Below are 27,787 nucleotides of genomic sequence, written 5' to 3' on the forward strand. Positions count from 1 at the left end.
ATTGGATTTAGAAAGTGCAAGTTTGCTTGTGGTAGTCAGACATTATAACGGTGGTCTGAGATCAGGTTTACGGTGGAAGTGAAACCAGAGAAGACCTCTTCGAAGTATACTATGAGTGCCAATCTTGGATGGCGGTATAGAAACATGTACTTTTGCTGCTAAATTACGGTATGCAACTTCAAATCTAGTGCAAGCCATTGATCTTATGTTCCTGCTAGTATTGCCATTGATCTTGTGTTGTGAAGTCTCAACAAGTGTGTGAAGTTTAAAACATAGTTTTATGTCTCAATACATATAAATGATACAAGATTACTTGCAGTGTATTATAAATTACAAATAGAATTACAAATTACAAATTCTTGACACAAATTTAGACATTTGAAAGCTCAGCTTAGGCCCCAAGATCTGGAGGAACAAAAGAGAGAGCGTGATGACAATAGAACTATTGGATGTTTGATGTACCGATTTTGATATGTGAAGAACACAGAAGAATCAAAGAAATTATATACATACAGGATCATTGTTCGAAGTACTGATATACATTCCTGTCTTAACTTTATAATATAATCTATATATGTTCAAATTCGGCACATGTCAAGAGCTTCTCTGCAAAACAAGATAAATGAACAGTAAGAACTTCTGTATAAGATCATGTCGGGACCTTATGACACCTTAAAGTCTTAGAATAACGGGTTAATAGCACTATTCCGTTAACCTAAATGGAATTCAACCAGTTTATCGCTTTTGTGTTACAGATTGATAGCGTGTGATACTTATCATTCTCGTTCATTTACCCTTCATTCTTATTCCCGATTCTTATTCCCATCAATCACCCAAACGCTCCTAAAGGTTAATGCTCCTAGCTAAATGGTAACAGATATGGTCATACAGGTTACAGAATATACCACATAATCATCAGAATCAAATGCAATACAGATAATCAAACACATTGTTCATAGAAATTACTCACGAATCGCGATAGATTAATCAACATCATCCGCAGCCTGGCTATCGGTGTTAGAACCTCCGGCTGTCTCATTTCCTGTCTCATTTCCAGTTCCGCTATTGCTTGTTTCCTCTCCGCCTCTAATCAACATCGGCAACTGTATCCTAAACCTCCTCTCCATCATCCTCGGATTACTATAAACATTACCTAAAGACCCTCCGATCCCGAGAGCCAACGGCCTCCCTCCACCTCCACTCAATTGTACCATTCCACCGCTCGCTTGTCCTATCCCACCTCCACTCCCCTCCACACCGCCACGCTTCCTGCTCTCGTAATCCTCATCATCTGTCGGTAACTCAAACCGACAAACCGGACAAGAATTATGCATCTCCAACCACGGGACAATACAATCCGAATGAAACAAATGCCTACACGGCATCTCCTTGGCCTCCACACCGACCTCGAAAGCCTCCATACAGACTGCACATTGCGCATAATCACCATCGCTCATCTCATCCCCAATCTCGACCTTTTTAAGCCCTTCCACCGCTGATTTAGCAGCAGGAGGCGGTCCGTGCCTATTCGGATCATTCTCCGATAACTGCTGTATCAATTGTTCTAGTCCTGGTCCAACAACATAATCTCCTAAATTAAACGGAACACGTAGTCCAAACGGATCAAACAGCCTATCACTATAAAAATTACGACCAGCATTCTCATTCTCATTCTCATTATTCTCATTCTCATTATTATCATTATTATTATTGTTGTTGTTATTATTTACGACGAATTGTATATTGGCGCCACCGGCGCGCAATGTACTCAAATAAGTCACGAAAAACGACAAAGGATCAAACTGATCGCGATGATCCCACCTATTTCCTCCTCGTAAGAGATTGAACAAGTCATTACTCTGAGACGCCAGCGGGAACAAACTAGGCGCATTGAGAATAGGAAGAGCATTGGTGCTTGAAGATTCGTCGAATTCTTCGAGAAAACCGCCATTACAATTAGGACAAACGAGTTCAGAGGAGGGAGATTGCGGTGGTATAGACACCGTGGAATTGCATTGGTGGCAGAAGTACCGGGTGGTGGCGGTGGCCGCGCCGGAGAGGGTGGACATTTTTAGAGAGAGAAAGTGAGGAGGAGAGAGAGAGGGGAAATGAGGAGCGGCTAATCAAAAAGTTAGTTGATTGCCGCGAGAAAATTTTGATTCAGAGAGGTGTGTGTTTATATAATAAAACTGTTGGTTTTTTTGAATTTTTTTTATTTTTGGGATTTTTTTAATTTTGGGATTGGATTAATTTGGGACACTTATGTCTAATTTAAGTGTTGTTTTAATTTTTATGCTTATTATTAGCTTTTTTGTTCATATATATGGTGCATTAACAATAGTTTTTCAGGTGTTCTAAAAAAATCGGCTGATTAATCGGAGTTCGGACGGGTCCTGTCTCGATTAATCGAAAATCGGGTCAAAGTGCGTTTTTTAAAAAAATCGGTAAAAGTCGGTCAATTCGGTCAAAAATCGGTTAATTCGGGTCAAAATCGGTTAGTTCGGTCAAAATGTGAAAATTAATAAAAAAAAAATATTCTAAAAAAATTGAAATTCAAAATAATAGTTAATATTCAATAATAATATATTGAAACTTTTTACGTTAAGTCCCATGTGAAGAAGGCCATGAAGGTATTCTATCATTATTTATCGTTGTCTCGCTAACTGTACTTATGTTTATGGATCATTGTTTACCTAGGAAACACATGTTTGGGCGTACACACAAGTCGGGGGTCTTTTGAACGAACAGTCTCGTCATTCTTTGGAATGAGGGTAAGGCTGCGTATAATATACACTCCCCAGACACCGCCCTAGGCGGTATTATTGGGTACGATTGATTGATTGATATATTGACTTATATTGACTACCACATGCTCCTAAATCCTAATCTCTAATAATTGAATAAGTTTTTTCAATTAAATTACTTTTATTTCTCCCGAAAATATACTCGATCGATTCATTTCCTGTAATTGATTTGCTATGTAAGTAATTTTAGCACATCATGCATTCATATTTTTTTTATCGTAGCTAACCTGCAGCCACTACCCTTCGGGTGTGCACCCCTACGAGCTCACGCAATAACCTGCAAATCACGTGAACCAAGATAAACCGCATACATATTTAATTTATATATAATAGGTAATAATTTTCTAACTACTAAGTAGTGTACTAAGTAGCGAGAGTATTTATTATTATACATAAATCAACTATAAAATAATAAGTATACGTCACTTAAATATTAAATATGAACTGGTGATAATGAGATATTATTTTTGTAAATCTTATAAAAACTTAACGAAATTTGAATAGAAATTTATATATTATTATTTAATTAATTAAATTGATTCCGATTAATCACCGATTATCGAAGGTACTTCTACCGAATAATGCCGCTGGTTTTTCGATATTAGCTAGAGTGCAGAGTCGGGTATTCAGGCACGCATGTCGCCGTTGAAGTTTATCCATGATTTAACTCTACTTCCGGCTAACCTCTATTGCATTTTGCAGGGCATTCTCTGTTTAGCAACCCTGCAGTAACTTTACATGTACTCCATTGTTGCAAATCTCCACAGGCTTCGTTGTACAAGTGAACTTGATCATCAACAAAATCTAGAGAGTTTACTACAGACATCTATCTCACTTTCGTGACATGATCCTGGCGTGTTCTACGCGAGGTTGCTGCAAAGATCAAGATAACAAGAGCAGGGGAAGCAGGGGAAAACATCAAAGTACCCCGAGGTGCAAGAACGTATCCGACTATCCGAGGTATACTAAGAACATCCACTTAATAATACACGACAACATAAGATAATCCTAACAACGTTAATGAAACTAATTCTCCTTATCAACCAAGGCGAAGGGGTTCAATTCAACAATAATCTTCAGATGACACTAAGCTCATCGAGAAACAACATTTAAACACGTTTAGATACCTAGCATAAGCATCATCGACATAAAGGCTCGTGCTTTTAGTTGCCTGTAGGAGTTAGTGATCCTGATTTCTAGTTACCAGTATCATATATCTGCATCATCGACATAAAGTATCATATACAAGTGTAGATACCTATCATAAGCATCATCGACATAAAGGCTCGTGCTTTCAGTTGCCTGTAAGAGTTAGTGATCCTGATTTGTAGTTCACCAGTATCATATATCTGCACTTATATCTGGCATCTAATTCACATTGATCTAGAGTAACTTTCTTCATTCTCGTCTTATAAGAACGACTATTATCATTTCAATTTTCCAGGACAACCAAGCTTGGAAATTAACATATAATAAATGCTAATAATCTAAATACCAGTATACAACAAATCATCTTCAAATACCTCAGCCATATAAAAGAACTTGCAAATAGAAACAACGAAACAAATTATAATGAACTGAGCATTGAAAACATAGACAAGACAAAGATAAATGAAAATCTTGGAAAACCAATTATTATTGGCAGCATTTTACGCCAAAAAACCATCCCAAAACAAAGTTGAATGATATCACGGATACGTGATAAGTAATACTAGCAAAAGGGTAAAAAGCACAAAGTGACTTAAGAAACCACTTGGCTCCGCTAATAGGATATAACAGTTCAACTCCCTAAACAATGTTGCAACTTAAGTATAAAACTTAATTAGAAAGATTTGCTGTCTTAACAGATCCTATCAGCTATGCAAACTTATTAAAGGAGTAAATAAATATCTAAGAACTGCAGAGGATTACCCCGGCTCTTCAAATCAAAGCACCCTCCGATTCTGAACACCGAGTTAGTTAGCACTGCAGTCACATACTAGCATCAGATGGAGCACCAAGTGGGCTTCGAAAATCAATAGCTATTGTTCCATGTCAAAACTCGAGCTTTCTGCACAACCCTCTATCAGTGATATTGATCGCAGCTTTCCGTTCAAACTTCATTGGTGCAGGAGGGCAGGTATCAGCAATCCCAGTGAAAAGAGGTTCAGGGGTCCTGTATCCATCAAGTATTAAAAGCTTCTCCAAAACTTCATCTAGAAACATGTCGAACTGAACTGAATAAACTTGTGTTGAAACAATAACTTCGAGTAAATCATAATACAAAACTTTCAATAACCTCTCGTCCTCCCAGGCGTCCTCTTCATCACTGTCACAACATTCCTCTATTGCAAGCCTCACAGAAGAACCAAGTTTAATACTCCCAGCAGAAATATTCCATGCTTGTCGCGAATAACTGCTACCTCGTGGTGCCATCGCCAAATCATCAATAGCAGGAGCAAAAGGGTCAAAGGAACCACCCTTGGGGGTAATGGGGCTACTTGCATCTGGAGAACCAGGGGAATAGCACTTTCGATGAGCATCAACACGATCCAACTCAGGGGGTAAAGTACGCACAGTACCTGGCAAAGTAAAATCAGAAGGTACGTTGATACCCTCATCACGTGCATCAGGAGAACCAGGCTTCATTGGTGGCAGCGAATGCTTGACAACATTCTTAGCTTCATTGTCATTGTCACCTTCCTCCAACTTCTCACCATTCACTACCCCATTACCCAATTGAACTGCATTAGCTTCACTCCCCATTGTTACACCACTCTCCTCCAACATCTCGGTTTTCATTTTCCCATTACCCACTTGAACTGCATCAGCTTCACTCCCCATTAGTACACCAATCTCCTCCAACTTCAGCGCTTTCACTTCCCCGTTACCCAATTGAACTGCATCAGCTTCACTCCCCATTGGTAGACCACTATCCGCTACCTTCACCATCTTGACTTCCCCATTAGCTACTTGAACAGCATTAGCTTCACTCCCCATTGGTACACCACTCTCCACCACCTTCACCATCTTGACTGCCCCATTAGACACTTGAACTGCATTAGCTTTACTCCCCATTGGTACACCACTCTCCACCACCTTCACCATCTTGACTTCCCCATTAGCTACTTGAACTGCATTAGCTTCACTCCCCATTGGTACACCACCACTCTCCACCACCTTCACCATCTTGACTTCCCCATTAGCTACTTGAACTGCATTAGCTTCACTCCCCATTGGTACACCACCACTCTCTGCCACCTTCACCATCTTGACTTCCCCATTAGCCACTTGAACTGCATTAGCTTCACAACCCATTGCTGCGAAAAGAAATAAAATTACGAAAAGGTGTCAAACAAATTAATCAAAACAAAATAAACAGAACCAGCAAATTCAATCCTCTCATTATTTAAAAAAACTCAACCTTTTCATTAAAAACACATACAAATCATCTCAGAACAACTAACCCTTAATTAACCACATTCAACATACAGGATGAAAATATATGCTACATCAAACTAAGTGAGTAACCTTAACTATAAACCTACCAAAACATTTAACACAAATAAAGACAAATTGAAAAAAAAAACATACTATCAATCAAGAATCTGCAAAAACTTGAATTCCATAATAAAAATAGAGTCTTTACAACTTAGCAACAATAAAAATAGTCTTTATAAACTAAAGAACCTAACCCTAATAACAAAACAGACAACACAAACACACACACAACACAACACACAACACACAACACACACACACAAAACATTAACACACACACACACACAAAACATAAACACACACAAAACTGTCAAAACACACACACAAATATAAATCAAGAATTATATAAAAATAGAAACTTCATCATTTTCAAACAACTTTCACAAACACACACACACACACAACAGAAACACACACATAAAACACACACACACAACATAAACACACACACACACACACAAAAGACCAAAATGAAAAGCAAATATCAATCAAAAGTCATATAAAAATAGAAACTTGATCATTTACACACAACTTTCAAACACACACACACACAAAGGGCCTATATATAAAGCAAGTATCAATCAAGAATCATAAAAAAATGGAAACTTCATCATAATAACACAACTTTCAACATAAAACCTTGAAAAAGATCCAAACTTTACTAGCAAACACTGTAAAAAAGTAAATTCAAAGGCAAAAATAGAAGGTACCTCTTGTAAGAAGATCCAAACACTCTGTTAGTGCAGCTGAACTGGAGGGGGCAGGGTTTAAGATATGTGTATGTAATATATATAGGTGTGGCTTTTGTTGGAAATTGTGTCAGAAAAGTACCTTACATATGTATGTTTCAGTGTTTTAAGCCCATGTTGCAACATAACTTGTCTTAAAAAGATATGAAAGAATCCTATTTTATGATTTTAATATCATTGTTTTATTTTTTTATAGGTAAATTGCTAAATTTAGAAAATAATTTGTTTGGTCTATTCTAGTTATTCAGTTGCGCTTCCGGTTTTCGGTTTGAGAAATTTCAAGAAAAATATATAAAATAATGTTACAAGCGGGAAATGGTATTTTAGCTATAATTTTTATAAATAAAATTAAAAATGTAACATGTGAAAATCATGCCTCATCCGGTAACCGGTTTTTCGCATATTCATGTATCTCAATAAAAATATTAAAACAATCTGTATCGGACATTTGATACGGATTTCAGATAAACCATGCATTTTTTTGCATATATGAAATCATATACCAGATCGAGAATCAATATACAATTTCGGAAATTTTATATTAGGCTTATCGTACAAGTTATCAGAGAAAATTTTACGTATTTTTTATCGTATTCAGATACCTATTCTATCATATATACAATATTATTTACGAGAAAAGCTAATATATCTCCTTTTTGTAATCTTTCGGTAATATCATGTTATTTCTTATCATTTCTATCTTATCTTACAAGATTATTATAATGTATTCTAGTTCTTTCTCGAAAAAATCAATTGACTAGCTAAAAATTGACCATAATAGCGGCCAAGTTCACTACGATGATATAAGGTCCAAATACAAATATTGCTAAAATTAAAAGATACTATTTTTATCAAAATCAATCTATAATATCGAGTCAACCTTTTCTTTTCTATCTTATCTTATCGTATAAAAACAATACATTGTATTTTAGGCCTTCCTAGTAATAAAATTGACTGATTATATAGAAACTGACCATAATATAGGGTCAGAATAAATTTGTTTAGTCTTGTTCATAACAAATCCCAAAAATTATAAGATTTTAACACTTTTTTTCTACTGTTTAGATGGCTAATTGTCGTTCTTATCATTTTTTCAATCATCAACCAAACCTTGTGTGTATGGATAAACACTCCGGCCCGACCGATGAAACAATCTAAATTATTAAAACAATCTGTGCCGGACATTTGATACGGATTTCAGATAAATCATGCATTTTTTTTGCATATATAAAATCATATACCCGATCGAGAATCAATATACAATTTCGGAAATTTTATATTAGGCTTATCGTACAAGTTATGACAAAAAAAATTTTCGTATCTTTTATCGTATTCAGATACCTATTTTATCATATATACAATATTATTTACGAAAAAGGTTAACATATCTCTTTTTTCGTAATCTTTCAGTAATATCAAGTTATTTCTTATCATTTCTATCTTATCTTACAAGATTACTATAATGTATTCTAGTTCTTTTTCGGAAAAAATAAATTGACCAGATAAAAGTTGACCATAATAGCGACCAAGTTTAGTATGACCATATAAAATCCAAATACATCTATTGCTAAAATTAAAAGATAACGTTTTTTGATATTATCGACATCAATCTATAATATCGAGTCAACTTTTTCATTTCTATCTTATTTTATCTTTACAAAAGTAGTAATTGTATTTAGTCCTTGCTAGTAACAAAACTGACTGATTATATAAAAATTGACCATAATATAGGGTCGTTATTAAAACTTTTACTCGTATTCACTTTTAACGCTTTTTTTAATATTTGGATGGTTAGTGTATATTCAATATTTTTTTCCAGTAATTATCGTTCTTACCATTTTTTCAATCGACAACTGAGCCACGCACATCTCCCTTAACCTTTATTGTGGCCGATTTCAAATTAAGAGGGTCGTTTTGTGCATTTTTTTAAAGTCGAATGGTTAATGTCAACTTTTTCCAAATTTCGATGTTGCGGGTAATGGAAGAAGAATTAGCAGCCGACTACACAACCCGACCCATATTGTTATAATTTCCCTCAAAACTTAGTGCTATCAAGGCCGGCTCATACCATTGGTGGGTCAGAGGAAAAAACATAATGAAGTAAACCTCGATGAGATAATAATCGATAAAATAATAATCTCGTTAAAATAATATTTTTTTCCGGTCCCAATATAATAAACACAGTATATTTTTTTTTATCGTAGGTAACCCGCAGCCGCTATCTTTGGGTGCGCACCGGGTAAACCTTACGTGCTCACGTAATAGTGAACCAAGGTAAACCGCATTTAAGCGACAAGGTCCGACTCATGAGTCATAATCATAAATTCTCCTCCCGTGAGATTCAAATCTGTGGTCAAGAGGATAATTATCCCCTCTTTAGCCAACTGAGTAAACCATTGCGGGCAAAAACACAGTGTATTTTTACTCCCGATAAAGTAATAAACTTGCTAAAGTAATATTTTTCTTGATCCCGACCCTATTAAACTTGCTAAAGTAATATTTTTCTTAATCCCAACCCTATTACTTTAAAGAGGTTTAACTTTACATGATACTTTTTTAACTAAACATCAAAATCACTATTAGCTCTCTAAACTAAATTATAAAGTTCATGTGGAAATAAATATTTTTAAATTATAAAATAGAATCTGATTTATTTAATGAAAGTTGTAAATCCAGTCTGATTTATTAAACTTGATAAAAGTTGTAAATCTAATAACAAGTGACCAATATGAAACTAACTTGTAAACTAACCAATTTCAACAAAGAGAGAGAAGTATAACAATGGACCAAGAGGGCTTTGTAGCCCTTGTTGGCATTAACATAAATAGCACATCTTTTCATATTACACTCAAAACATGAGTTTTAGTTTCTGATTACAAAAGAGCATCAAAATTTCCTAGGACAGAGAACAGAAAGAATGTACTATGCAAAATACTACAAATTGACCTCAAAACAAACACCATGCAAAGTACTAGTGGGTTGGCGCAACATTAGAGGTGTTCCGATGATCACATTCTGTTTCCAAAAAAATTCAGTCACGTGGAGTTCTTTTTCTGATTACTGTACTTTCCGTATTTCCGAGAGATCCCTGCATCAGATATTGTATCCCAGACCTGCAATTTTCGTGAAAGAAAACTTATTTCCTAGGTAAAGCACAACAAGTAAAACAGAAAATGTTGAGTGGTCGTGCCATAAGATGTATGGCTCACAGCTATTGTATACTTACTTCCAGTTTTCCTTTAGAACCTCCTATAGCCAGTAAAAAGGGGGAATCTTCTGAAAAGACTACAGAAAATACCGCTCCCTGGTATCACCACGTGTAAGAGAGTGATAATTAAGCTACGGATGACTAAATCACTGAACTATATATTCTTATATAAATTTAAAGATTTGTAAACAAAGAATCACATACAGCTTTAGGATTCTTAGATGCAACACATGAAGGTTGGTTATTTGAGAGATCCCATAGTTTTACCTGCAGCAATAATTAATGAAGCTGTAAGTATAAGGAAACTATTTGTAGTGCAGGATACATAGTTATATGCAACTGAAGATGTGGGTAAGAGTGAGAAAAATTCGGGATGCCAAGGACTTACCATCTTATCTGTAGAACCTGTTGCGAGAAGCTATGGGAAAAAAGAAAAGAAAAGTTAGTAAGACCGTTGAACAGTTGAAACGTTAGGGGTCAGGTGCAGAGAGGTGTGTACATTTGGAATCAAAGGATTATAAGAAATAGAGGAAACGGCTTTGTCGTGAGCATGGAGAGTAAAACTTGGCTTTGTCTCCGATGCGTCGGTCTTGGCAGCCCGTATATCAAAACCGCTAACAGTGCCATTTTCAAGACTGACCTAAAAATGCATCAACAGAATGTTCATCTGTAAGATCTCCATGGGAAACTACATAGTTTATAACACAAAGGATAATTTCACTTACTCAAATAAAAAAAATTCGATCAATAAACAGACAGCTATAATACTCGATTTAAATAAGAGAACAGACCACAAATGAGTGCTCGGTGTGAGGATCCCATGCCAAGCTCTCGACATCAGCATTGACCGACCACTTAAATCCAGTATGCTCTGGAATTCGTCCATCTTTCTATAATAGGGTAGAAGGGGGGAAGTTAGAGCATACGTATCATCTTAATAATAAAGGAAACTGTGTCTGATAATATAACAGCTGTAGGAGTTAGCGTACATTACTGGAGACTATATTGTTATGCAACTATTTACCATGACTACTGTATGATCGAAAGATCCACTAAGAAGAACTTGGGGAGCATAATAATTCCATGCAACTGCTTGAACCTGATATGACAAAATCAGAAAAAGAAACACATTTAATGGATTTCGTCTTTTTAAAACAGTTATAGATGTGCATGCCCCTGTATCCAAAATGAAATTAGAGTTACAAGCACTCACTTATAAACAGTACTCCACGGGCATCTTTAAATGTCCAAAAATTTTATTTCAAAAACTTTTACAGATCGATAGTTTAGAACCGCAACATATAAATTAGAAAAATATATGCCCAAAAAGATTATCGGTACACACCCCATATATCCTACCGGGATAGTCACTAGTTCAATTTACTGGTTTAAGGTGAAGTTGGTGTCTAAAGACAACTACGATATTTAATCAAGTAATTACTCTTCGTTTTACTAATAATATAGAACAGGTATGTAAAGTTATATACGTAGGCTGCCACGAGATTATATAATCAAAATAACTGTTGATTTTTTTATTAATAAATTCATGTACACTCAACTAAGTGATATTCGAGAGATCAGCCACTCTCCACACACACATTGATATTTAATTCATGCCTATCCACACATGCAAACATTTTCATATATATACCCCTAATAAGATACTACCTCCGTCCCTCACTTCTTTACAGTTTTTTCACATCTCCGTAATTTATTTTTAAAATTTTCTTTTTTTGTATAAAAGTGTAAACATTATATTTTTATTTAGAAGAAAAAAAATTTAAAAATAATTATGCAACTACATTTAATAAGAGCATTAAATTGTGTGTCGAGCCCCCGTCCCCCAATGTAAAGAATTGAGGGGGACGGAGGGAGTATTATTTATCCTTACAAATTCTCCTTCTTAGATTTGTAACTGACTTGATGCACAATTAAGTCCACAAAATCCTCCAAAATATTCCTATTCAAATTCAGCATATACTTCACTTCAAATTTTTAATCAACAACACTAATTATACCTGACTTGAAAAATGTCAAGGGCCTAACAGTAAGGTAGAAGAGACTATATTGACCTAAAATAGATTAATATAAGCCCACATAAATATATCGGAGCTAGACATTTATATATCCAGAAGATTTCAGCCAGCAGTTAGCAAGTGCTGCATGTAGAACATACTAGAAGAATACATATAACACTGAGTAAAGCATAGTCCTCACCTTGTCTGTATGGTGTTCCATTGTGATATTGCATTCTCCGGTTGCCACGTCCCAAATCTTTACTGATTTGTCAGCACTGGCGCTAGCAAGAATATTTCTGCAGACAAATAGAATTGAACATGTTGGAAGCATTGTACTGTGACACTTAAACCCCAAAGACCAGATATGAAATTCATTATTACCTGTACTCTTTGTTCCAAGCAAGGCCAAGTACTGAATCTGTGTGACTGCCTTTTTTGTATTTAATAGATTTCTAATGAAAAACAAAATTTGAAGGTTAATAAACAAGAGTTATTCACAACTGCGTTTTATAGAAATAATCACAAGAACAATAAAAATAAAAATGGGTTACAAGAAAACGTGAAAGTTCCCCATCTCTAGACTGCTCTGGAAATTTGCATGCAAAGCTCAGACATTTGCTGATTTGTATGCACTTCGGAAAAAACTAACTGACCTTTGTTCCCTTTTTCTTCTTCTTCTTTTTCTCCTCAGCAATACCTCCTAGTATCAGTGATGGTTGGACTTCATCCATCTAAAAGTAAAAGGAACTGTTATTGTCTTTTTACTGTAATGATAAAGTCGTATGACACTACATTAGGTTTGAGGTCTATGAAGCACATACAATATCAAGATCCCATATCTCAATTGCTGGGTCCATGGATCCAACAGCGATAAAATTCCCTGTTGACAATAAACACCATAACTGCTAATTTAGGACAGAAAAAGAGAACTAAGAGAAAACAGGGAGATGAATGAGAAAATGTTATATGAACAAATGCTATCTTGTTCCCGATGATTTTTCCAGAAATAAAACGAAAATAGATACTTCAAGCTTTATTGACTTTATAGTTCTTTGTTATTGCTATATTAATTAGAATAAAAAATAAGCTCTACAGTTCTCCCTGTTAGTTGAACCAACTAGAAACTCAATTTTCAGTATTTAAAAAGTAATATAGAAAACTAAGCCCCTAACTTCTCCCCGAAATACAGTGATAAGTGTAGATGCATGGAAGTATGGAGAAAATGATTACTCATGCACTTAAATCTTAATTACTGTGACTTGGCCATATATTTACGCTTCAGTAGGATCAGTTGTGGGATTTCTATAGTGAGAAAAGAAAAAGGATTTTAAGACTGTAATACTTGGTGGACTATCGTCCTAGTTCGTAGTTTGAGCAATAAGGTTTTTCAAGTCATGATTGACAAAACAACAGTAAAGTTAATCTAGTATACTGTTATTAAAGATCCTAAATCCTCATATTCTAGAAGATATTAGAATATCCATTCTAAAGTAGATAAACCACCTTGAAAGTTAAATATGATATTTTCAGTGGAATTTAAGGAGGAATAGATATCTTTAAAAAGCGGTTCCTAAAAATTTAAGTAAATTTTTTTTGTATTATCCTTGTAAAGAAGTTATAAAAAGGTATTGATAATTGATCACATGACCATAATGTGTAAAAGTTACTGAAATGTAAAAATTGGCATACCTTTTTCTCCACCTTTTATCGGGCAATCAAGCCATGCCGTGCAGAGGGGAAATGCCGGGAGTATGATATCATGATGAATAAACATGTTTTGATCATTATCAACAATATCTTCCAATATCCAGATCTGTTATAAATCAACCTCACCAATTAGTAAGGTGTTCATGTAAAAGAAGTGGAGTGCGACAAAGTGGTGTATATGTCAACAAAGTAGTACATGCCTCAAGATGGCTGACATCATCCTCATTACGCGCACAAATTATCACAGAGTCCTCAGCTTTTATTACCATATCTTCGAGCTCTTCCGAGTCATTACCCTGTAAAGAAAATGCAATATAAAAAACAATGAGAATCATAATGGTTAACAAACAATAAAACCCAGATTAGAGACCACAAATAAATTAATTTACATCATCCTTCAGATATGGATCCTCTTCGTTGCCTTTGTAGTAAGTGTCCCCGAGTCCCTTACTGAAAACCTCGATATCTAGTGTCAAATGAGAGATTACTGCTTTACTATTGTTCAAAGATAATTTCCACGAAATTATTCACGGAAAGATAAATATTTGGTGCTAAAATTGATTAATTTCTACTCTCTGCTGTGTTTAGGTGACTAATGTAGAGGCTACAAGAAAAGTGATTTCCAAAACTCTCAAGGAAATTAGGAACTGCTAAACAAACAAGATAGATAAAGATACCATCATCTTCTTCATCATAGTTATCCATATCTAATTCTCGTAAACCATCGGCAATGTCCTCAAAACTGGTACTCTTAGATGACTTCCCAATGGCATCAGCTGCTGCTAATGCTTGAGCAACCTCATCAGGCTCCTCGACGGCCTCCACATCCATATTTTCATCATCGTGTTCGCTTTCACCATCTCCACTGCATAGAAAGGAATAAGTGTTCTAGAATAAACTAACTAGATTTATAATATGTAGTTTGGTGTATTGAGTTTTAAATTATCTTTCATCCTGAGATGAATAATTCACTTCACATTTATCCCAAATATAAACATGCACTGCAAAAACGCTCAAAATTAATAACTCCACCATATAATCTATTTGACCACTTGTGAAACGGAGGGGTACTTGACAAATAAGCTGTTTATCCCTTTAAACTGTCTGCAAATTTCTCATTATACTTAGTTGCACACAGTGTACATGAAGGGCAAGAGAAACAACAAGAGTTACAGGAAAAGGAAGAAAATTCTAACACAAGTCGAAACACGTATATAAGACAACATATCTGGAACACCCCGAAATGACTCGTTTATCATACTTCTATTCCTTTGAACCTATAAACTAACATCTACCAAATGCAACTAAATTTCAAAACCACACAACATCAATAAATTTACAGACACACAAACGCAACCCAAGAACAAAAAATTTCCCACCCAAACCAAAACTACCGAACCCAATATGAATTAAACCTTAAAACCACATACCAAAACATTCTAAACACAAAAACTACTAAAAAGCACAAAGATTAAACCTTTCTTCCAATACACCACTCTGAATAAGCTTCTCAATCTCCTCTTTCGAAGGCGGCTCAGCCGCTTCCGGAACAGCCTTACAAACCCCCTTAGGGATCCAAGAAACAGCTGCAATCATTCTTCAATACCACTATTCCTCTCCTACCAAAACCAACAAACATATAAACACAACAAACACTCAAAATACACACAACCAACATTTATATACACACATATATTTACATTTATCAACAAATCTTGGAACCCCATGTAATCAAAATCAAATTTTGACAACTCTAAATAGCTTAATCAATTTATAATCAAGAAAAGATTTAAACTTTAAAATAAAAAAGAATTACAATTTATAAGCAAATAGAAAACTATTAATGATATGAAAGATTGTGTGTATATAAAAGATAGATACAAATGAAGGGTGGAGCTTACTTGGTGCACGAGGAGGCTGAGAGTAGCAGCAGCGATGATGAATTTTTCAGGGTTTAAGAGTTGTAAGAAGCTGCGCCTTTATTATATTATTATTTTTAATTTTTTTTGTCAGTTATTCACAAAAAAAAATTAAAAAATAATTAACGAAACTATATAGTCAATAAGCCTTAAATTATGAATAAAAATTAAACTGCACAGATATATTGAAATTGAGAGAGTATTTATTTTTCTAATAAAAGAAGAGGTTTTTTGAAAATACGGTTGTTTTTAAAGTTATTCTTACATTTTTATAAGTTCAAATTTGTAAAATACTATTTTTAATAATTTTGCAAAAATACGATTTTGTAACTCGATATAAATAGATGTAATCTCAAAAAAAAAATCACATATAATCTCAATGCAACTAAAAATTTGAGTTGTTTTTCAGAAAAACTAAAAGAAGTTGCACTTATGATTATTTTTTATTGAAATTCGTAATTTTGTAGATATTTTCGAAAGATAATAAATTGAAAACAAATTTAAAACAAAACAGTGTTTTTAATTTCTCTTATATTAAATGTGGCATGTATGAGCATTTTTAAGTGGTTATGTAAAATTTTATAGAAAACAATTAAATAGAAGTGTTGACTGTACAAAAGACTATATTCCAATAAAATTATGCAAAACTAATTGTTTATTTTTTAAAAGAAAATTATACCTATCTTGTTAGTTAAACCATGAATGTACTTTAATTAGATTTAAGTAAATAAAATTGATAGTTTATAATGAACAAAATGACGACACGTTTTTTTCTTGAATATAAAACAAAATTTCATTAATTTGAATGTAGTTCAATCAGGAGAAATCATTAATCAATTATGTAACTAATTTGAAAAATAAATAAACGAACTAAACAATTAGTCGCTTTGTTTGCTGATTGCATAACATAGGTTTAAATCTCAAAGTAGTCACATAAGTGAACGCCATATATCAAAAAAATGACTCAAGTTATCGGAGACTCATTTACATCATTCTAGTTGAAAGTAATGATATTGCCGTTAAATCAAAAAATAAATTTAACGGAAAGTAGTTGACCTCTTTTGACTTTTTTTTATATAGTAATTATACTAGCTGGATTCAGATTTAATTGAAATATTATATTAATCAACATGTATATGTATCTATATCCTCTGCAACTCCGACTCCATCCCAGTATTCTTCCCTCTTCTATAAACCTATACGGTTGTTTACAAGAAAAGTTCAAAAAAGATCGAGTTAGATTAATAATTTTGGAAGCACAAAAAAACCTAAATATTCTAAATAATTTTTAACTAATCTAGAATATTATTCTTTTAGGTTGTAATTAAGAGTATGTCAGAACAATTTTATATTTATGTAGATATGGAGAAGTTAAATATATTTTTTGTATGCAATTTTTGTAAAACCTCACAATAATATTTTTTCCATTGTACGTTTTATTTCAAAATTTAACTAATCCTACTATAGAAGTCTAAAATTATATTTTAATTTAAATATGTGAAATTAAATTTTATTTTGAGGTGTACTGGTTTATCATAATTTGAAAAAAAAATTAACGAAAGTTTAATTTTACATAAATTTGAAAAGAATACGGAATTGTATAAAAGAAAATATGTGTTTTTACTTTAAAATTTAAAATTATGTTTAAAAATTACAGATAAATCTTGAAATTTAAAATTTGAAACTAATATTTTATGTTATAATAAAATTTGTATTCTCTTTAAATTAAAGAAAAAATAGATTATTTGTAAACATAAAAGACAATTATTTGGTTTTAAATAGAAATTAACTTTTTCCAAATTTTTTTAAAGAATAATTAATCTATATAATTATTCAGCTAAGATATATTACTAATTTTACTAAATACAAACATCTTATTTGTAATTAGTGATAACCGTGCAACATTTCTGTGCTGTCACGTGTTATAAAATACAACTCCCGTTAAATTTTAACGTTTTTCATCCAGTCAACTAATTTAACTAACGGCACCATCATTATTTATTTTCAACCAGAGTGGTGCAAACGAGTATCCGATAACTTGAATCATTTTTTTGATATATGCCTTTCACTTCAGCGACTCTTTTGAGATTTAAGCCGCATAATATATTATATGCAAATATTTTTGAAACTAAAAATGAATTCAATGGTTTCCTCCGTCAACACAAACTACCTACACCAACTTTTGATGTAATCCTAAAAAACACTAGTATCAGCATTCACCTTCACCTGTGGATCCTTTCCACACTAGTATCAGCATTCACCTTCACCAACTTTTGATGTAATTCTGGAAATTCAAATTTCTAGAACATCAGAGGGTCTCGCATTAAGTCAACCACATTATGTTGACAAGATCCTTGAGAAGTTTCTTAAGGATGACTTTGAGAAAGCTAGGACACATGTGGATATGACTTTACACTTATCCAAGAACAAAGGTGTAGCTGTTTCCCAATTGGAATACTCGAGGATAATTGGTAGTCTGATGTACCTCATGAGTTGTATAAGACTAGACATTGCATACTCAATTAGCAAGTTGAGTAGGTTTACGAGTAATCCGGGAGCTGATCACTGGAAAGCGATTGTAAGGGTACTAAGGTACTTGAGGGGAACTCGAGACTATGGACTGCACTATGGCAGATACCCAACAGTATTAGAAGGATATACTGACGCAAATTGGATATCTAGCAAGAAAGCACTTAAGTTTACGAGTGGCTATGTGTTTACATTAGCTGGAGCGGCAATATCATGGAAATCCTCAAAACAAACGGTGATAGGCAGAAGCAGAAGCAACAAATTACCTTGATTTATCGAGCTCTTGAAGAAAACCAGTTAGACGAAAGAAGGACACTCTATAGTTCCCTGTACAGCTGTGATAGCACTAGATAAATGCGCCGAAGAGGCTGAATATCTACGTCAGTTTCTGGAGGATATTCTAAGATGGCCAAAGCCTGTAACTGCAATAGGGATTCATTGTGATAGTCAATCCGCTATTGGCAGAGCGCAGAGCACGATGTATAATGGAAAGTCTCGTCATATACGACGACGACACAGTTCCATTAGACAATTGATCTCAACCGGAATTATCACTATTGACTATATACCGTCAAAAGATAATATCGCGGATCCACTAACCAAAGGGTTATCAAGAGAAGTGGTTGAGAAATCATCGAGAGGGATGGGCCTTAAGCCTATTGCTTAACGGCATCATGGTGGACACCCAACCATTGCTGACTGGAGATCCCAAGAACTTGGTTCAATGAGACAACTAAATCATGATGACCAAATCACTGTGGGGATAACCCCTGGCTTGTTCCTATGATGAGGAAACAGTGAGACCCGTAAGGTACGAGGTTAAGCTTTGAGCTTTTAATGATCTTTGATGAATACATGGAGCTCAGGAGTGAACGCATGGAATTCAGTTGAGTAAACGCGGGTTACTCTATAAGATAAAGATCACCTATGTGGGAGAGAAGTGGGGCCGCTTCAAAGGAGAATTGCGAGGCACAATTCTTTAAAAACTTCTGCAGAACCAGGACGATGTTCCATGGCCAAAATGGACATACTCATGAGAGCTGAACGAGTCAGAAGCGATATAGTGATAAGTATATCATTGTTTACACAAACGGTCGAACAGTTCAAGGACAAGCACGTCTACTGTCTACCAGTAAAGTCGGTATGCTTACTCGAGCGAAGGTTCAAGGAGCATTCTCTACATATCGTATGCTATATCTGATCGAAGAAACTATCACCAAGTCAAACTCCGTGTCTGTCTGTCTGTCTGTCTGGTGTGTGCTACTAAGATCACCAATCTCACCCATGTGGGGGATTGTTGGAAAATATGGGTATAAGTCCCATATTGGTAAGTCATATTTTGAGCATTATGACTAAAAGATGTGTGAGATATGATGATATTCTCTTAATAATGGAAATTATTATTTTCCATTAGAATTTGGCTCAAATATTATGGCATAAATTAATTTGATTTTGTTTCAGATTAATTGATATGGTGTATGTCTTGATATATTTAATCTGATTCTGTTTCAGATTATTTATGGAATAGAGTAGCTTGCAAGTATTACACTGATTCCATAATTAACGATATTTAATTATGGAAAAGAGTAGTGCACAAGTCTATCTACACCTATATAAACACCTCTAAGGCGTTAGGGTTAGACACACCAAAAACATATTCGCCTTTAAACACAAAACTCTCTCTCTCTCGGTGATAGTTTCGTGCCCGTTCAAGCTCGCTGAAGGTGCTCGTTATCCGTAACGCCGCCGCTACCTCGTTTTATCCTGGGAGGCTATCGAATCGCACATACGGTGAGAGGCGAAATAGCTTTAAGGAGACAGTTTCAACTGGACTCGAGGATCTCTCTTCTGTTTATATCTTTTCTTCCTCCGTTTGATCTCGTTTACTCACGCACACACTTGTTTGATTATTTGTATTAATCGCAGATTTTATTCACACAATTAAATTTAGGTGTAGTTCGGTGTTGTAATATTTCAATTATATTACTGCAATCGGAGGTATAGACGCCTCTATAGTATAAACAAATTTATGTTGTTAAAGGTGATTTTTTTGCGATTTTCAACATCTTTACATGCCACACCAATTTGATATAAGCATTCTAGATACATAGTACACCATTTAAATCATTCTTAATGCAGAACAACTCAAAACAAAATGGCAGAACAAAAAATTTAAATAAAAACAAACTGAAATCATCAAAAATTGATAGAAAACAGAGCAGAAATACACTGCATCAATACCATACATACCGTAGTTGACTTCTCAGCAACGTGAAATCGACCTTGCCGATTCGTGGCGCCAAAATTTCGAACCATGGCTGGTAATAATCCTAAAGTTGATATTATCTGGATCGATGTTGACAAGTTATATGTAATTACATTTATAGTCTTTTTTATAGTCTATTTTACTCAATTTTTTGGTAAAGACAAAAATTTAAATACGCATACATCCATATTTTCGCTTGCACTTGTGAATTCTTATTAGTCAATCAAGATCTTACATATATGAATTATAATATATAACTCAAAATGCTTCGTAAAATATGATTTTGGAATAATTGCACGAATCAGGATGTGACTAAAGAGTTCGATATTCAAAGTAGGGTAATATTTGTGTTGCTAGAGGAATGGAAGGAGGTAAACAAGTTAAAGTACAAAAAATGGATGAGCTTGAATCCTTGATCACCAACCACATATAGTTCTCCTTGCGAATATGGATGAGTTTAAATCCTTGATGCTCAACCCTATGTAATTCTCCTTGCGAAAATAGATGATTTTGAATCATTGATAACCAACCATGTAGTCTTCCTTACGAAAATGGAGCTTATGAAAATGGAGCTTGGATCGTTGCTGTTGATGGAAAAATTTGGTAACAACAAAATTTGAGGTTCGTCGCCGGAATCAAGATTTATGATGGTGGTTCTTTGCCTGAAAAGTGAGCGGGGTGTGGTGGTTGTGATGAATTGGGAGCTGAGATTGCTTAGGGTTGGTGGTGGCTCCTTAAGGCTCTCTGTGACGGCCTCAACCCCGGGGTCAGGAGTTGACGTCATCCACAGCATAACAACCAACATAAAATAATTCATTTCACTAATAAAACATAATCACGACCCCTTTTACCAAGATGTTTTTCAGGTTTAAGTATGACTTAGGTTATAATTTACCACAAAACTAATTCATTACAACCACCTTGACAATACTACATTAATACAGCAACTCAATAGACCAATTCTGGTCTGACACAACTACCTCAGAAGAGCCTGACACGGAAGGAACTGGAACTCTGTCCGACTACCACGGAAGAATCTCCTAGGTATCTGCAATACATATGTAAAATATTTTGCAAGGGTGAGCAATCAATTGCTCAGCAGTACCACTATATGAATAATAATTAAAAACAGTTTATGATAAACAATTAGAGGAACATAATTCATAACTTGCTAGAAAACAAGTAAAACATGTATGAACTGGATATCAAAACTAGCATGCTCTGTAAAACCAAATCATTAGTTGTGTGCTGTGCATAAATACCAAATTTCAATTTTAGCATGCTTCTTTCATTTTCAAATCTTTTGTCCCATCGCAGGACCCATAAAACCATTTGTCCCGTTACGGGAACCATAAAACTTGTCCCATCACAGGACCTATAAAACTTGTTCCTCTTCGGGAACCTCAAAATCACTTGCTCAGATTTAAAAGTATTGGATGATCCCTGGTGAGACAGTTGATCAGGCTATCTCCATAGGATAACTCTAACTTGGTTATCCTATGAAAACTTGTTCGGAACTCAGAGACTAGCTAGGTCCCTGTCACGCTGGGCTGGTGGTTATAATAAGGTGCGCAACCACTCTGCCTCTTACGCTAACTTCCAGGCCATTACGGGCTTCCTGCGCACACTCATCCAATTATCTGATCATTCTTATCGAGTTTTTCAAATCACTTACCTATCTCTTGTCAAAACAATTATATCACAACACACTTTCCAAAACATTTTCATTTTATTCAAAATTTAGAGATAGGTATTTTTCGAAGTTACTTTTACTCCAAAACACAAGTTAATAAAAAAATTTGAACGCGGGGGATACGTAACTTAAAATGTTCTGTTCCACCACGAGAATAAAACATTATCTATTCATATATACTGAACCATAAAAGAATGGTCAGGGGTACTTGCCTTGCAGAGCTTTACAAATTTTAACGATTGACCTTGAGCCGACTCGGACGCTCAGGCTTTATCGCCTAACCACTAGACCACCCTGGATTCGACTTCAACACTCAGGTCCTTCGATTGGAACCTTATTGAGCTCGTCGACTGTCCACTAGGCTATCTTTAGACCAACTCCAACTCTTGGGCCTTTCGACTAGCACCTACAAAGTCGAAACACCCTAACTTAGACATTCGATTATACTTGACATATTCTCGCTAACAATCTACCCGAACTTTAACAAAACCCGACTCGTAACATACTTCATATAATAAATACAAGTATCCATTAGGGTTCATGTTCTTGAAAGTCGGTTCGGTGTTCGTTTCCAGAAAATACGTATACTCGTCATTTTATGAAATTAGGGTTATCGGTTTTGACAAATATTTCATCACAACACATAATCAGGTTTCGTATAAAGTATTTATATATAATTGCTCGACGTTCTGATAGTCACTGGATATGCCCCCATATTTCCGTAATTTGATTTTCTGGAAAATCGGGCAGCACCTCCTTTATTTATCGGACTACCCCGTCGAATAACTCGACGTCAAATCAGTCACAACCAATTACAATTCCCAACCACAACAACGATTCACAAATTCCCAAACGCCATTTATATACAGTTATTAATTATTAATCATGTTTTTATCTATATTAATCCATATTTTTTATAATTTTATTCGTAGGACTCAGAATCGCGTCATCACAGTCCACCGTCGGCTCGCCGAGGCTCATCGCCGACGGCAGCAAAATTTGTCGGTGCCCGAATAATTCAGGTGTCCAGACAAATTCCACTGATAACTAAAATTCCAACACGCAATTATTTTATTTACATCACGAAAATTAATCAGAAATTTTTCCCTGCAGAAAATTAAAACCAATCATTACTCGCATCAATAACCGGAGTACGCGATCAGAAAAAAAAAACGGAACAATAACTGAACAGAAACTCCAGCATATATACACGCATATATGTATACATATATAAACTGATCTTGCAAAGAAGAAAGACTTTATACCACTGATTATAACAGCAGGTGAGAGGGAAAAACTAATTTGCCGGGAAGAAGAAGAGCGGTGGCGACGTCGAGTTCGCCGGTGGAAAAGCAGTCCGGTGGCTACGGCAGAGAAGCAAGAGGAAGAAAAGAAAATCAGGGAGAAAAGAAAGAAAAAGAAAAGAATAGAGGAAGAAGAGAGGAGAAACAGAGATGGAGAGAATTCAGAAGAGATTGAGCGGTGGAGAGATGTCGTTGAGAGGTTTCAGGCGAGGGGGATGATGGACAGGGGAGTGTGTTCCCATTTTCTAGATCTGTTTTATTATTATAAATCATCTAATAATTTATTTTTATTTTTTTCCTGACAAAACACAGCAATACACGCGTCTAGCATAAACATAAAATTTTAACATGTATCATGTATCAGACTAAATGACACGTACCCCTGCCAGCCTGGTCTGCTCCGCTTTTCGAATTTAACGGACCGAGGTGCACATAAAACAATTTCAGAAAATTACGAGAATAGACTTAAAATATTAGAAATAACCCGAAGTTAATAAAAACATAAATTTTGAAATTTTAAAATAATTTCTAAAACGCAATTTATACCCGCTTTTAACAATTAAAAGAATCAACGTGCGGGTGAAATTAATCCCAAAAATTCCCAAAATAATTTTAAAATTTTCGGAATATTCCAAACTTGAATAAATATGAGTTTCATAATTTTTGAAGAATTCTAGAATTAAAAACGGATTTTACGAATAAATGCAATCAGAAAATCATACAGGGCTAAAAAATTGATGAAATATTGATTTCTAAATTTTATAAACTCCTAAAAATAATTAATAAAATTATGAAGCCATAAATATAATTTTAGAGATAATCCACGTATTTATGAAAATAAGTCTTGAATAGAATCACATTTAAATACAAAAATAAAACAACACAGCTTTACAACTAATTACACAAATGATCCTCGAACGCCATTAATCACTTATAACTAATAACAGAATAATATCCAGCTGACAGAACCTACACATATATTTTTTTTGTTTAATAATTACACATTTAATAATGCTAAAATATACGGGTCGTTATACTCTCGCTTCCGACCCCTTGTAATTTGCATACGTATCCCTATTTATAGGGAATCAAGCCAACGTAGTTCTTAGGGAAAAAGAACCTAACGGGCTTAGATCTCTTGTCCCGAGGCCTAGTAGGAAACATACTGGAAACCGTCTACTAGCTTTAGGAATGTCCGCCGATGAGGCCCAACCAGAAAGTCCCAAGGCTCGTCCGCGGCTTCGAGACTTCACAGATAAGGCATCTCCCTGGCCAAGGATAACCCTCCGCTACCAGCTGTTTCTCTAATCCGTGGACGTAGATATAGCCGTGGTTCACCCCAAATGTTGGACGCATCCTTGTCCCCCGGATAAGGAGCCCCTACCATATTGCAGGACAAGTGATCCCAAGCTTTTGGGTGCAAAGTGCAGGATACTCCAAAGTCTCTCAACGAGGACAACCGTTGAGTACAGAGTCAGAGCTCCCAAAGCACACACCAGAGTTTACCCCACATCCCCAATGAGGACACCCATTGACTACAGGAGGAGGTTTTCCGTCCAGGCATACCCCTGAAGGTCTCTGACCACGGACACCGCCTTCCTGTGGTTGCATTACAGGAAAGAGTTCTTCGATAAAGTACCTGCAGAAAATATGTTAGTAATAATCATCCATCGTCTTCCTATCCTCACGAAGCATCCAAAGAATCTGCCTAAAAATCCATCTGCTACCAGCAAAATAACAGGGTGCGCCCTCATATCCATATGAATTAGGGCGCGCCTGATCTCCTCCCCTGGAGGGCGCGACCTTTCTTTATCAGAAAGGGGGCATGCCCTAATTTGAGGTGATCTTCATAATTTTGCCCCAGTTTTGTCCAATTGACCCGAGTTTGACCCGAATATTGCTTATACCAAATTTTGGGTATAACAACTACCCCCCAAATTTCATATGCCATTGGAAATGGGATTGGAATTTTTAAACCCCCTGTCAAATTTAAAAAATTTGTATGAGCGTCTACTAATTTGAGGGTATGCCCTTATAAACTTATTCATTACCCTTTTTTCATCCTCATCCATTTCTTCTTTAAACACCATAGGGTGCGCCCTAGATGAATGTGCATCTCATAAATCTATATAACAACTTCACCCCCCATCATAACATTTGTCACTCTCTACCGCTTCTCTTCTTGATGGTTTTAACCTTGGTTTGTCTAAAGAGGTTTACCATTTATGCACCACATCTCTAAGCTTACATGAGCTAACTTGGCGTAAGAAACAAGAGAAATCATACACAAGTGTGCAGCTCACATACCTTGGAAAATCACAATCCATTAAAAAAGGTTTGAGGATTTTCTCTAACTTTTTCATCCCAATATTAGTCTCCTATGGGCGAGCCTTAAATTGAAAGGGTCATCATAGGAGGGCGGGCTCTAAGGGAAGGCGGGACCAGAATAAAAGACTAGCTCTCTGATCTTCAAGTAATAAATAATATTTGATGCAAGGAGGACGTGCCTTATTGGTGAGAGTTATCCTTCCACCGACGACACAATACCATCCCATATTTGATTTCTTGCTTCTTGCCAAATCATGATTCCAACCCGCTGATCTCGTCTTTTCCACCAATAGTGTGATTCATTTACTCAAATCAAAGTCAAAACTTTTATGATCTTCTACAATCATCTATTTTTAAAGGGCACGCCCTTTATAGTGGCGGCGTCTTCCTCAAATAATTAAAATCATTAAAGGGAGCGTCCTCTTTACGAAGAGCGTATTACTCGACAACGGTAATTTTCTTGAAGGGCGCGTCCTCTATAAGAGGAGTGTCTACCTCAACAAGGTTTTCAACCTTAGAGGGCGCGTCCTCTGTAAGAGGAGCATCTACCTTAACAAGGTAACATCCTCGGAGGGCGCATCCTTTGTATGAGGCGTGTCTATCTCGACAAGGGAAATTATTCTTGGAGGGAGCTTCCTCTATAAGAGGTGCGTCTACCTCCACAAAGGGATTCATCCTTGGAGAGAGGTTCCTCTATAAGAGGAGCATCTACCTCGGGAAGAGTTTTCATCCTTGGTGGGTGCGTCCTCTGTACGAGGAGCATCTACCTCGACAAAGAAAATAATCCTTGGAGGGCGCGTCCTCTATAAGAGGCGCATCTACCTTGACAAGGGTATTCATCCTTGGAGGGCGCGTCCTCTGTAAAAGGAGCATCTACCTCGATAAGGGGAATCATCCTTGGAGGGAGCTTTCTTACAAAGGAGCATCTACCTCGACAAGGGTATTCATCCTTGGAGGGCGCGTTCTCTATAAGAGGAGCTTCTACCTCGATAAAGGTAATCATCCTTGGAGGGAGCTTCCTTATAGAGGAGCATCTACCTCGATAAGGGTATTCATCGTTGGAGGGCGTGTCCTCTGTACGAGGAACATCTACCTCGACAAGGGTATTCATCCTTGGAGGGCGCGTCCTCTATACAAGGAGCATCTACCTCGACAAGGGGAATCATTCTTGGAGGGCACTGAAAGGAATATGTCCTAAGTCCAATCATGTATAAGGATTTAGGAATAACTTTTATGTAATCTATTTTGATTTCATTGATATTAATAAAAGACTTATTTTGTTTTTATTACGGGCTTTATCTATTTAAGTGTTTAAATAAGATATACCATAGTTTAGAGTAAAGCTTTTTATGGATTATGATGAGATCATAATAGTGAGACCTAAAAAGATGATAACTCTAAACTTAAATAGTTCCTGGTCATAGGATTACTAACTGGTAATTAATAATCCGCAAAGATCGGTACATACTATGCTTGCTTCATTATGAAGGATGTCTGTTCTCATAGACATTTGTGTGGTGACACTACAACTAGTATGTAGGTGCTTATTATAGAATAAGTTCACTGAACATGACTCGCACAGCTGAACAACTGATGGAGTTCACTCACGTGTCAGCAGTTGTTCACATAGTGATAGTTGTACAAGTATCCTTAGACTTGAGGTCATCATAGTCATCTTGTGTACACTGAACTATGCTTTGATTTAGTTCTTAGTCTTCAGGGACAATTATTAGGACTCTTCTGGGTATAGAAATTTGTACACGAAGATAGTGTATGATCAAT

The 27,787-nt window shown here is 35.6% G+C and overlaps 3 protein-coding genes across 5 annotated transcripts; all 3 read right to left on the bottom strand.

Moving 5' to 3' along the window:
* Window positions 1–259: 259 nt before the first annotated feature.
* On the bottom strand, window positions 260–2,205 carry LOC141671242 (E3 ubiquitin-protein ligase RING1-like). The gene is made up of 2 exons (XM_074477401.1): window positions 971–2,205; window positions 260–606 (listed from the first exon to the last, which is right to left on the bottom strand). The coding sequence occupies exon 1, from the start codon at window positions 2,067–2,069 to the stop codon at window positions 984–986; it is 1,086 nt and encodes a 361-aa protein (XP_074333502.1). The 5' UTR covers window positions 2,070–2,205; the 3' UTR covers window positions 260–606; window positions 971–983.
* Window positions 2,206–4,432: 2,227 nt separating this feature from the next.
* LOC141670981 (uncharacterized) lies at window positions 4,433–7,138 on the bottom strand. Of its 3 annotated transcripts, none has more exons than XM_074477045.1 (3): window positions 6,995–7,138; window positions 5,366–6,103; window positions 4,433–5,290 (listed from the first exon to the last, which is right to left on the bottom strand). In XM_074477045.1, exons 2-3 carry the CDS (start codon window positions 6,099–6,101, stop codon window positions 4,839–4,841), a joined length of 1,188 nt encoding a protein of 395 aa, XP_074333146.1. In that variant the 5' UTR covers window positions 6,102–6,103; window positions 6,995–7,138; the 3' UTR covers window positions 4,433–4,838. The 3 variants fall into 3 exon arrangements, with proteins under 3 accessions (XP_074333146.1, XP_074333147.1, XP_074333145.1); XM_074477046.1 differs by having other exon boundaries at window positions 4,433–4,959; window positions 5,083–6,103; XM_074477044.1 differs by having other exon boundaries at window positions 4,433–6,103.
* A 2,669-nt stretch (window positions 7,139–9,807) lies between these two features.
* LOC141672732 (uncharacterized) lies at window positions 9,808–15,948 on the bottom strand. Its single transcript, XM_074479380.1, has 17 exons — window positions 15,868–15,948; window positions 15,444–15,585; window positions 14,644–14,831; window positions 14,356–14,432; window positions 14,167–14,262; window positions 13,949–14,072; window positions 13,081–13,139; window positions 12,913–12,990; window positions 12,641–12,711; window positions 12,459–12,555; window positions 11,266–11,340; window positions 11,033–11,131; window positions 10,741–10,881; window positions 10,630–10,659; window positions 10,446–10,508; window positions 10,260–10,337; window positions 9,808–10,146 (listed from the first exon to the last, which is right to left on the bottom strand). Exons 2-17 carry the CDS (start codon window positions 15,560–15,562, stop codon window positions 10,069–10,071), a joined length of 1,473 nt encoding a protein of 490 aa, XP_074335481.1. The 5' UTR covers window positions 15,563–15,585; window positions 15,868–15,948; the 3' UTR covers window positions 9,808–10,068.
* Between the last annotated feature and the right edge of the window lie 11,839 nt (window positions 15,949–27,787).

The sequence above is a fragment of the Apium graveolens genome, chromosome 7 (assembly GCF_009905375.1).
Source record: "Apium graveolens cultivar Ventura chromosome 7, ASM990537v1, whole genome shotgun sequence".
Lineage (NCBI taxonomy): Eukaryota > Viridiplantae > Streptophyta > Magnoliopsida > Apiales > Apiaceae > Apium > Apium graveolens.